General features: G+C 47.2%; 2 protein-coding genes across 6 annotated transcripts in view; one reads left to right on the top strand and one right to left on the bottom strand.

Moving 5' to 3' along the window:
- Nucleotides 1-791: 791 nt before the first annotated feature.
- guk1b (guanylate kinase 1b) lies at nucleotides 792-6,672 on the top strand. 3 transcript variants are annotated; one of them, XM_053865796.1, is made up of 9 exons: nucleotides 792-886; nucleotides 2,449-2,564; nucleotides 2,648-2,689; nucleotides 2,897-3,010; nucleotides 5,153-5,249; nucleotides 5,562-5,700; nucleotides 6,011-6,095; nucleotides 6,158-6,243; nucleotides 6,303-6,672. In XM_053865796.1, exons 2-9 carry the CDS (start codon nucleotides 2,453-2,455, stop codon nucleotides 6,333-6,335), a joined length of 708 nt encoding a protein of 235 aa, XP_053721771.1. In that variant the 5' UTR covers nucleotides 792-886; nucleotides 2,449-2,452; the 3' UTR covers nucleotides 6,336-6,672. The 3 variants fall into 3 exon arrangements, with proteins under 3 accessions (XP_053721771.1, XP_053721790.1, XP_053721779.1); XM_053865804.1 differs by lacking the exon at nucleotides 792-886 and adding an exon at nucleotides 1,181-1,378; XM_053865815.1 differs by lacking the exon at nucleotides 2,897-3,010.
- Nucleotides 6,673-6,685: 13 nt separating this feature from the next.
- Nucleotides 6,686-11,328, bottom strand: part of obscna (obscurin, cytoskeletal calmodulin and titin-interacting RhoGEF a) — a 39,729-nt gene continuing 35,086 nt past the window's right edge. The window contains exons 76-86 of one of the 3 annotated variants that reach the window (XM_053865749.1): nucleotides 9,457-11,128; nucleotides 9,260-9,382; nucleotides 9,076-9,195; nucleotides 8,846-9,013; nucleotides 8,658-8,763; nucleotides 8,223-8,462; nucleotides 7,920-8,143; nucleotides 7,827-7,841; nucleotides 7,565-7,661; nucleotides 7,329-7,478; nucleotides 6,686-7,165 (exon numbers count right to left, since the gene is read on the bottom strand). In XM_053865749.1, the coding sequence (XP_053721724.1) occupies nucleotides 6,985-7,165; nucleotides 7,329-7,478; nucleotides 7,565-7,661; nucleotides 7,827-7,841; nucleotides 7,920-8,143; nucleotides 8,223-8,462; nucleotides 8,658-8,763; nucleotides 8,846-9,013; nucleotides 9,076-9,195; nucleotides 9,260-9,382; nucleotides 9,457-11,128 (3,096 nt within the window). In that variant the 3' untranslated portion in view covers nucleotides 6,686-6,984. The remainder of the gene's footprint in view (nucleotides 7,166-7,328; nucleotides 7,479-7,564; nucleotides 7,662-7,826; nucleotides 7,842-7,919; nucleotides 8,144-8,222; nucleotides 8,463-8,657; nucleotides 8,764-8,845; nucleotides 9,014-9,075; nucleotides 9,196-9,259; nucleotides 9,383-9,456; nucleotides 11,129-11,328) is intronic. The other 2 variants (XM_053865758.1, XM_053865765.1) reach the window with 2 other exon arrangements.

Below are 11,328 nucleotides of genomic sequence, written 5' to 3'. Positions count from 1 at the left end.
GTCAGAGGTCACAGCGGCTCATTTGGAGCCCAGGGACTAAACCCTGCTATTTTTAGCTTTTACTCATCTTGGCCTGAAGACCATCACGTAAGATTTTTGACGGTTCTCGAGTCTGCAGGTCCTGACATCGGTGAGCAGTTTTGAACGCAGCGGTGACTTCATCTCAGTGGCAGTGGTTTGAAACTGGTGGCAGAAGGTCTCATAGATGAAAGCTGCGATCAAACTTCCCGGCGAACGAATCGTAAGCGTCTTCACCAAGGACCTTTAGAACAATTGATCTTGTGACGGCCACTTTGCATCCAGACAAGCGACTTGAATATGAAAGCAGACTGCAAAGTGAAGGTTATGTGAAGAACCTTGGAGGATAGTAGCATGAAGTTATTCAGCTCTGATCCTTTCAGACTGGAAAAAAACAGCAGTTGGAATGAAACAATAAACACAGATTAAAGTTTGATCTTCTACACATTCAACATGAATATCTACATCAGTTATTGGAAGTTAAAACAGAGGAGAACAGCAGCTGGTTAGCATTCAGATTAGCTTCCCGCTACTTTTAGCACTCCGCTAACAATCGTGACCCAGGTTTCACGGCAGTGTTTCGCGTGTGTAAAACGAACAGTTTTCCCTGACCACACGGTGTGGGATTATGAGTCAGATAACCTCCAGTCACCTGCGAGTCACCTGGAGCGCGGCGCCTCCTGCAGCCCAGCGGCGAGGCCTCGGCTCCTGCGGGGATTGACGACGAGCCCCGCGCGTGATTGGTCCGCGGGTGGACAGTAATTCAGAGTGACAGCGAGCAGCTCCGTTAATTCGCGCGCACACACACGTTTGCGCAGTCCATTCACACACCGGGGTGAGGAGCCGTCTGCGAGTCAACCGCACACAGGTAAGACACTCACCTCCACTCACCACCACCAGCCAAATGTTTTACAGCGCTGTAAGAGTCGTGTTTTTATGACGTCAAACTTCAGAATTACACTGAAAATAAGACTCACTCAGATACTCGTTTGGAAACAACAATGAAGGAAAATACGGGCAGATGTTTTATAAGTTCTCATCAGAGTTGAATTCAAAAGCAACTTCTCGTCTTCATCGTCTCTCAGCGCGTCCGTAATCGGGTCAGCAGACCGCTTTCCGCCACCTGGGTAGGATACGATTAATCCGGCGCACAGGCTTCATGAGCAGGCGACATGCACCGCAGAGGCTCGAACTGCCAGGTCATGAGCGATACATTCGCTGTCATTTCAAGTCCCAACTGTTGATTGCTGGTGACTATTTGACGGAACCAGGATCATGGGATTAGTCTCTTCAGAAATGGCTTAACAAGATACTGGGACGCTGCGGCCGGTGAACCAGTTCACGATAGCAATAATGGAAGGTCAGGTTATCCTGCAAGTATATTTTTTACCTCACCTTTTACCTGACCTTTTTCACCGCTAGACATCCGTATATGAAGCTACTTACCTCGGTGCTGTCAGTTCCGTGTCCCACAGTGAAGAACTCAATAATACGTCAATAAATGATGGGGGAAAAAGGACAGGTTCTTCATGTACTGTCTTGTTTTCTTGCTGTAGTATTATGTACACAGTGTGGTGGGACTTGATGAAAATGAATCTGATCTATTACAGATGTATAATGAATAGATTATTCATCTCAGAAGCTTCAGATGAATAATCATAAACTTGAACATCAGGGTGAAATAAAAAAAAAACCTTTATACATGATTAATCTGTAACTTGGATTGCTGAAAAAGTTTTGTCCTTAAGTAATGAAAGTCTTGGCCCTAGTATAAAGTGAACATAAAATTATAGTTATAATAGTCAATTACAGGTATTTCAGAAGCTGTAAGTCAAGAGACGAAGTATATTCACATGGGAAATAGTACCATGTGAATATACTCCTATGCTTTTCAAAAATATTATTCTAAACGTTTAGTATTACATAAATATCACCCTTTTGTTCTTCATCCTCATTTATTTCTTTGTGTATATTGCAAATAGGTGGTGCAGAAACGCCAAACTTCTCAAAAAACTAATTCAGCTAAATCATTTTTTAAATTGAAAACTGTGACGTTAAGGTCACAATTCAGTCACCTCCAAGTTTGGGATTAAAACAACTAAATCTATCTATTCCCATCAGGTGAACATGCCTGATGAAGCATGGCTTCCCTCACTATTTTTTAAAAGAAGCCCAAAGAGGTGTTTCCCCTGAGAGTCCAGATGCTGCTCCTGTGTTTAGTGTGAGCCAGGGAAGTCTCCCGGTGAACCAACATCAGGAAGTTCACCTTTCAAAGTTTGCAGAAATGTCTCCCTGAAGTCAGAGTGATCTTGACTAGTTCATGCCGTCAATCTTGAGCTGTACACCAGCTGTCTACTTCATATTGAATGTTATGAAACTTAGCATCATTTGTCATGGGAGGATATATCGCTGATCCGAATCATGTTCCAGGACCATGTCTGGACCCAGGCCCGTGGTGCTAAGCGGCCCCTCTGGAGCGGGCAAGAGCACGCTGATGAAGAGGCTGATGAAGGAGCACGAGGGCATCTTTGGATTCTCCGTCTCTCGTACGTGTGCCGACTGAGATCAGTGAATTTGAGGCCCGAGCCAGCAGGCGTTTCACTGAGGACTTGTCATTGTCTTCACACAGATACGACAAGAAACCCGCGTCCAGGAGAGGAAGACGGCAAAGGTATGGCAGTCTTAGCTCCAAGCTGGCTTGGTTGGTCAGTTATCCAATAATCCCGGTCGACCCCTCACCCCGAATCTGCCTTACTCTTACATCTCGCCTGTGACACCTGCTTTACTCCCGAGTGAGCTGCAGAAATGGTTTCGTGTTCAGCCCCAGCTTTAACAAAGGGATCAACGTCTTTCTCAGCCTGTCTTGTTTTCTCCGTAGGCCTGAACAAGCTCCCCCTGCTACTGGGGGCTACTTTACTGCCCGTAGCAGACGTCTTTTCTTCCGAAGACTTAGAAACTTCGATTTCAAACCAATCCGAAACCACAGATAAAGGTGACCGCTGTCGGATTCCAGATGATTCTTTTCTTAAGTGAAGGCAGCGGGATGGGGGTTACTTTCATCATCCTGGCACTTTGGACAAAACCAAAAAACATCACAAATTCAATGATTTCAGGAATCAGAATCAGACAGTCAACACCTCGGAGTAAAAAGCTTTTGAAAATAGCCCCCTGTGATGCCTTAGTGGTGGTTCCCACGCCCGGCCCTGAACGGTCTGGCAACCCGTTTCCCCTCTGTGGCTGTCGGAGCGTCAACCATCAGCAGCGCATGACAGCCAGCTCAACCAGACTCGACAGCTGATGAGCCCGACTGTAATGGAACCTGCCATGGGAAAACAATGCTGTGCAGGAGTTACCAGATTTGATATAAAATAATAGCTGAGTTATTAAAATAATGAAAACATCTTCCATAATATACTATACTACAATACAGTTACATAAGAAAATATGCATTATAACTTAAATAAAAACAGAAAATCGACTTTCTTTGCAAAATACAGCGGTACCTCGGTTTTCGAACAAATCGGAGTTCGAACAAAAATTTCAAGATTTTTTTGCTTCAGAATTCGGCCCCGAAAAAGCCAGAAAAAACATAACTTGCGCGGACCGATCAGCTGACCCATGATGCGCTTTGTTATTGTGTATAACACAGCCTCTGTATGCAGACGTGTCCCGTTAGCTACATTTACTGACTGTTTTTTCTTCATACTGAGGTGTAAAACCTTTCCTGTCTCCGCACTGGACCGTGGCAGAGTGTCACAGGGGAGGTGCTCCTCGACACCTCCGAGGCTGGAGCTCACACTCCAGGGTTTGATGTCCTGTTGTCGGCTGGAGCTGGGACAGGGATGAGGCGAGTCTGGGACAGAGCGTGACTTGGTTTATGACTTTGTCACAGCCAAACTGCACAGAAGCGCACATTCAGAGCTGGACACGCACCGGGCACCTCTTCACTTCTGGAGAGACCTCACTCACTCGGCAACCCCTCCCACATGCAGCGGCCACACACATGGAGGAACAGCGCACCTGCAGCAGACACTCTACATTCACTCCTACAAAAGACTATTTTAAGGCTTGGAACGCATGATTTCTTATTCCTTGTCATGGGAAAAATCGATTCAGATTTTGAACAAATCGCTTCTCGAAGGGCCTTCTGGAACAGATTGTGGTCGAGAACCGAGGTACCATTGTACTCGAAAATCAGTTTTGCAGGCGAAGGCAAATCTAGATTTTCTGAGGAAGAATTAAAAAGAACATATGTTCTGCTTCCAATTCTCAAACAACCATGGCGGATTTCCAAAATAGCTCTGGTCTAGTTTACTTTCATGTTGCGCTGCTAATGGCTCACGGACCTTCCCTTGTCCTCATCCCTCCGTTGCACTGTGGGAGAATGTTTGTGTTACACACATACAATACAAGCTCTGACTCACTGCAGGTTAGCATACACTGAAACAAACAAGGTAAAACAGTGATTTATGAAGTGACCATGTGACTTTCAAAATAGTGTGTCTGTGCACTCATTGCACTTGACAACAGTTTTGCACAAAGCAATTTCATCTTTTCTTTCAAGTAGCAAAGAGTGTGTTACTGTGCGTGCAAGGCTGCAGCGATAGTCATAGACATTGCATCAGTGGGAGAGCACACACTTTGCTTACTCTTCTCACAAAGCTCCAATGGATTCACTTGTTTATCTGCTCACCCATCTAGCAAAACACCAGGAAAAATGGGGGTATTTAACGTGATTTTTCACAGTCAACCGTTTGGCTCCCCTGTGCATGAGCATGTGCGGCGCATGACAGTGTGTGGCGGGGTTTGTGATAGCACTAGATGCTTTGTCCTGATGATGACATGGGCATCTCAAAGATGTTGGCTGATGTCTAATTGTTGTTGACATGATACAACACTCACTATCGCTACCACAGCTTACCGCCGTCCTTGGTCCTGTGTGCAAACTGTGTGACTCTGCCTCCCAAACATTGTGGCAAATATGAGTTGATGTATGAATTTATAAACAGAGCTTCAACGTGAACTGTTTCCCACGTGTGTTCTGGGTTTTGCATGTCACTTTTTGGCTCACATTTTTGAGGCACACCAGCAGTTGTCGAACCATGATCTGTCCAACACGCTGTAAATCTTGCAGACTACCACTTCACCACGAGGGAGGCCATGCAGGACAGCATCGACCAAGGAGAGTTCATTGAAAATGCAGAGTTTTCTGGCAACTTGTATGGAACAAGGTGCTCATCTACTTGTTCATGTTTTGAAATAGAAAAATTGCATGGTGGACAGAAATAGGTTCCTGTTTACAGACCACATTGTTCAGTATTGTACCGAGTGTAAAAAAGTAGTGACATTCGTACTTGTTTCCCATTAATGGTCCAGAAGAAAGATCAGACTTCAGGGTGGCAGCAGTTCAGAGATCCGCTCAGACTAGCAGCCAGGAGCACCAACTCTCCACCATGTTTAGAAGCTGTTTCTGTTTGACAGTCAGACTTGAGAAAGTATTTGTGTTTGACTCTTAAATCTTTTTGACACTTTGTGTTTTCCAGTAAATCTGCCATCGAGGATGTCCAGGCCAAGAACTTAATCTGCATCCTGGACGTGGACATCCAGGGAGTGAGGAGGATTAAAGAGACTGACCTAAACCCCATTTACATCTCCATTCAGCCGCCTTCCATGGAGATCCTGGTATTATATGTATTGACCATCAGATTACAGCAGATGAGAAGGAACAGCTTCACAAACACCCTGCACTCTGACAGTATGGTGTAACTCACAGGGCATAAATAAATAGCTGAAAAAGGCGTCACCTTTCTGTATTGCTTTTTGTCCAGGAGTGTATTTTCCATGTTTACTTAGGATGATTTTAGGAACATTTTATCCCATTTTTGCACATCTCCTTGGAGGGCAGTTTTTAGAGTAACAGATTTTCTTTTCATTTAACAACTAAGCTCTGGACATCAGAGGTACGACTCAACAATTGTTCTCCCGATTTCAGGAGAAGCGTCTGAGGGACAGGCAGACGGAGACGGAGGAGAGTCTCCAGAAGCGCCTGGAAGCCGCCCGCATCGACATGGAGCTGAGTGAGTTCAAACAGATGAAGAAATAAACAGCGGTGTCTCTGATTTTGACATCCTGGTTCTAGGTAACGAACCCGGCGTTTTTGATGTTGTGATCATCAACGACGACTTGGAAAGAGCCTACGAGGAGCTGAAAGATATCCTCAATGATGTAAGAGGGCGCTTCTGTCGGCTGCTTGATACGACATGAACTTGTTTATTTGCTTTCAGGAGATCAAAAAAGTCCAAGAAGCCAAGTCGTAAGAAGGAGTCGAGGTCTGGATGTTGCTGAACGAAGTCACCGCAGCTGACCAATAAAAGCGTCCGACCGATTGTTCAGGGCGTTCACATGCAAACTTCAGCTCCTGCTTCCAAAACTGGGGGCTGTTTTTGGTTGTAGTTAAACGCCTGTGACAGGGTGGATCAACGCTTCCATCGCACTGGATCAATCAGCAGGTCAATGTGAACATGATGGAGCAACAAAACGCTGACCTGGCGTCACTGTAGCCGTAGAATAGCTGCTGTCGATGACCAAATCACAACCTTTCTTGTGTGTTTATACTCAAATAAAACATTTTGAACGATCACATTTGATTATTTTTATTAAACCTCACTCACACACACACACACATAACTCTAGTTGACTACAATAGAGAAAACAAATATCTACTATTTGTACATATAGCATGCTTCTTTTGAATTAAAATGGATATAAATCAAACATACTCAGGTTCAAGTGGAGCAAAAAACCTTTTCTTTGGCGTTAAAACACCTCATAAGCAGTGCTTGCACAGCAGCCCGTCAAACAAAGGGCGACCACTCCTTAAGACACAGTTATGTTCTCGTCTATATAAGGACATGTCATCACCAACGAGTGCAAAAAGTAGCAAAAGCAGAAGACAAAATCCTCATGTCACTGCAAGAAGGGGCCCTGCACTTTGGTTTGGACCTGGTCTCTCATCTCCTCCTTCTGTTTGAGGTAAGTCTTCAGCTTGTCCGTGGAGAAACACACCTTAGACTGGCGGGCCTTGTGAGGGGTGCGTTGGGCTCTCAGCCACTGGTGCTGGAGGCACTCGGCCGCTGTCGGACGCCCCCTGAAAGAGAGATGGATGTGTCTCAAAAGAGTGTCCGCGAAACCTTGCCTGATTTCATCTAAACAATGGCCAATACAGAGGCATTCTCCATCTACATTATGAGAGACTTGCAGGGAATGAAAATCTGTCTTTGTTTCACAGGGACAGTCACCAGGCTGCTCACCAGGATTTGTTATTGAGGCAGCTCTTCATCAAGTTCAAGGCTCCTTCAGACAGACCCGGGTAACATCGCCCGAACTGGATCTTCCCTTTCTTGATGTTTCTGTCTTGCTCCCAGCTCAGTTCCGAGTGAAACGGATTGTCAGCACTCAACCTTGGGACACATGACGCGCCAGCGTGAGCCAGTCGAGACAAAAAATCGAGACAAAATCAACGCTCCAAGTCATTTTCCCAACTCACATGATGAACAGCAGAAGTCCAACGGCCCAAATGTCGGTCTCAGGTCCGACTCCCTGACCCTCCAGGACCTCCGGAGCTTTAGGAAGGACAATATAAACTGACAAAACAGACACGTGTTCATGATGAGTTGGTCAGTGACTGTTATTTCCTTGTGTATTCACATGCTTAACTTGGACGTTAGTTGAACAACGTCCTGACTAATACAAACGTGTTAGCTCAGCTCAAGTGGTCAAGCATCACTCCTCCGTTAAAGACTGCGTACCTTTGCTGCGGCAGTCTGCAGAAGCCACCACAGTTAAAGTTTAGTCGATTAGACTAGGCTCTACTTGAGTCTACGCTCAGATCTGGTGGTCACCTTTGCTCTCAGAAAGGCCGTGGATGTGCTCGATGGTGAGCTGCTGACCCGGGGTGAAGGACTGGGCCGAGCCGAAATCGACGATCTTCACCAGGTTGCGTTCGTCCACCAGCATGTTGTCTGACTTCAGGTCCAGGTGCATGATTCGGCGGCTGTGCAGGTAGTCGACTGCACTCAGAATTTGGGACAGCAGGTCGGCGACGTAATTCTCCGAGTACAAATCTCTGGAGAAAACAGTGGAGATAAGGCATGAGTTTCTGCCAATACATTAGACTCCGGACCACAAACAAGACTGGATGCTACCTCGCAGCCAGACTGTACAGCAGCTCTTTGCCTGGGCAGAGCTCCTCCACCAGCGCCAGGTAGCCAGGGGTAATGTAGGCAGCGTGCAGCTGGACAATATGAGGATGATGAATCCTCTTCAGCAGCTGATACTCCCTCAGGACCAGCTGCCTCTGCTCCGCCTGGTATGGAGTGATCTTGGCAGCAAACACTTGGCTGGTCTCAGCGTCTCGGCACATGGTGATGATGCTGAAACGACCCCTGAGAGAGCACAGTTGGACAAGGCAATAGATTTTAGACTCCAGTGGCCGTGTCATTGTCAAACCAAATTCTCCTCCGTCCATGGAGGAATGATGCTGAATGATGCTGCAGCCACTCTTTCACCAGTCACCAAAAACAATGACCTGACTCCAAAAACACAGCTTCAATATGACAGAGCACAGCTACAGTTCCCACCTGTGGATCTCAGAGAGGAAATTATAGTTCCTCTGAGCAGCAACAGGTTCAGACCCAGTGGCCTTTGACCCCAGCGTCTCAGTCTGAATCAGAGGAATGTGAGTTTCTGTCCAAAGTATAAATGATCATTATCAGATGGCAGATTCTTCCCAAAATATATTTTGGAATTGGAAATGTGATTTTCTTGCCTTCTGGGTGAGTCGCCATGACAACGGGAGCTGAGGCCTCACTAAACGGCCCTGCAACCGTCTTGGTGATGCAGTTGACCCTGAAGACGTACGAGGCTCCCCTGGGCAAGTCGCTCACCACATAGCAGCTGTCCATCACCTCCTCCGACAGGACGCTCCACTCACCACCTGATCACAAAGGAACGCGTTACTTCCAGTCTCAGACTGACAGTCAGTCGCTACAAACTCACCATCAGTGCAGTACTGCACGCAGTATGTGGCCTCCTTGGATTTGACAGGCTTCCACACCAGAAGGACTCGACCTCCAGCTAACTGGTGGACTTCTGGTTTGTTGGGACGAACTGGAAGATCTGGATAAAAGGAAAAAAATGAGTGGCCCAAACAGCTATAGTCTATCTGTGGTATGATCGTCACCTTTGGACTTTTTGAAAGCAGGAATCTTGATGGACAAAAGTTTAGATTTTCGCCTTTTAGGAATCTCAGGACCAGAATCACGCACCATCTCCGGAAGGCTGGAAGTTGATCTCACGATCGGCCCTTAACACAGTAGGAGAAAACATGTTCATAAATGATGTTCAATGATATAAAAGCGTTAAAATAAAAAAGCCGACCTGTTTTACCGACGTCCTCTTTACTGGACGACCTGGTGAAGAGTTTGGTCAGGCTGGAGGCCGAAGCTCTCATCTTCTTCCTCAGCGACATGGTAGGAGTGTCCGGCTTCATGATCTCTCCAAGTGTGGGTCCTAGCTCTGAGTTCTCCAGCTGGGAGTAGGAGTGTCCAGTCCAGGATTGCCGTCTGAAGATATTCAACAGTCCAAGCTTTGGGGATTTTCCTGGTACAGGTCGAACTTCAAGTGCTGGGGCCGACGCGTGTCTCTGGAGGCCTTGGCTTTCTTTCTTGTCCCGGGCCCTTGGAGGCCTCTCTGGGCTTTGGAGGGAGGAGAGGCTGGGACTGGGAGTCATCTGTGATTCCACTTGGCCTCCACTGGTGATGGAGAGGTTGGGGTTGGAGCGGGTGCGGTTCCGTGGAGGTGCTTGAGGAAATGAACTTCTGGGTTTAACTTCTTGAAAGGAGCGAGGAGAAGCTCCTCGTCCTCTGTAATGCAAATCCTCATAAGAACCAAGTCTACTTGAGGATTCAGAGCTGCAGTGCTCCAGGATGGAAGACTCAGCTAAGGAGCCTTTGGAGCCGGTGAAGCTGTCTTCCTCATGCTGCTCCTGATCTGACACAAGCCTCCGTCTCTGTCCAGCGAAGAAGCTTGAGGAGCTCGATTGAGCCGCCGGTGCCTTGGCAACAGGGCTAGGAATAATCGGACCTCTTCTTCTGGTGGGTCGACTGGGACTCGGAATGGCCAGAAAGTTCTGTCCTCCTGCTTCATTATCAGTAGAGTCCTCCTTCAGACTTTGCGTTCCTTCTTCTTCACATGGTTTTGTGCGTTTTGGTGAGCTGGGAGATCTTCGGGAATATTCATCCAAAGACCTGCTCCTCCTGTGAGGAGGGGCATTGGCGTGAACCAGACCCACGCCACTGTCAAAGGAGCAAGACTTCTGCATCGCAGTGTGGACGGATCCTCGTCTTTGACTGCGGTTTGTCTCCGTCTCATCTTCCACGTATTCAATAAGGGGTTCACTAAGACGACCTGAGAGGCTTCTGCGGAGCGGCTTGCGACCTCGCTCCTGCTTTTTGGCCTGGAATTTGTCCCTCAGTGTCATGTGCCTGGCAGACATTGGCGAGAGCTGCTGAGAGGTGTTATAGAAAGTGCTTCGGATGACGCTTCCCCGAGGGATTCGCCCACTGTCGCTGCCTGAGCCTTCATCGCCATCAGACATATAGAGGCACGGACTACTGTCCTTGCTAAATCTCCTCTCCCTCTGAGGAGTGTGCTGGTACGAGACCTCAGACGAAGTTGCCGACTGTCGGCTTACACTCCGCTCTATTACACTTTTCCTTTCCTCCATTTCTGCTTCTTCCTCCCCCCATAATGTGGCATCCTCTTCGTCCTGCAAGTGGACACCGGAAAAGGGTTCTGGGATCTGTGCTCTCTCCATCACAGGGTCGTAGTCTTCCTCCGTCTCGTCCTCCTCCTCAGTTTGACTGCACTGTTGAAAGAAGTTCCACGAGTCGGCCTCATCATACTCGGAGGAGGAGCCACTGCTCAGGGAGCTGCTGCTGTGCTCCTGCGGCTCACGTGGCACCGTCACCGCCGTCTCTCTCAGGGGGGCATCCAGGAGCTCAGGAATGGGCCGCAGCGTCAGAACTGACCCAACGGAGGTTAGAGAACGCTGAAGAGAAAAAGGGCAAAATTGCTGATCATGTCTTTCATGTCAATTTCCTCAAGGGCCACATTATAAACTGCGGCTGTTGTGAGGGAAGAAAGGCGGCGATGACTACGGAACCTGACTAAAAAAAATCTTAAGAACCAAGGACGATTTATTTCATTATTTTACATGCATCTTATTCGAATATAAATCATAATACAACT

This window comes from Synchiropus splendidus, chromosome 1 (assembly GCF_027744825.2).
Source record: "Synchiropus splendidus isolate RoL2022-P1 chromosome 1, RoL_Sspl_1.0, whole genome shotgun sequence".
NCBI classification, from domain to species: domain Eukaryota; kingdom Metazoa; phylum Chordata; class Actinopteri; order Syngnathiformes; family Callionymidae; genus Synchiropus; species Synchiropus splendidus.
This window is presented reverse-complemented; position numbering and strand designations above follow the sequence as displayed.

Bases quoted from the DNA above. Each gene is read 5' to 3' on its own strand.
- guk1b (XM_053865796.1), top strand. From the start codon at position 2,453: ATGTCTGGACCCAGGCCCGTGGTGCTAAGCGGCCCCTCTGGAGCGGGC. The intron at 5,701-6,010 runs GTATTATATGTA...TCCCGATTTCAG, and splicing joins CGCCTTCCATGGAGATCCTG to GAGAAGCGTCTGAGGGACAG. The intron at 6,244-6,302 runs GTAAGAGGGCGC...ATTTGCTTTCAG, and splicing joins TGAAAGATATCCTCAATGAT to GAGATCAAAAAAGTCCAAGA.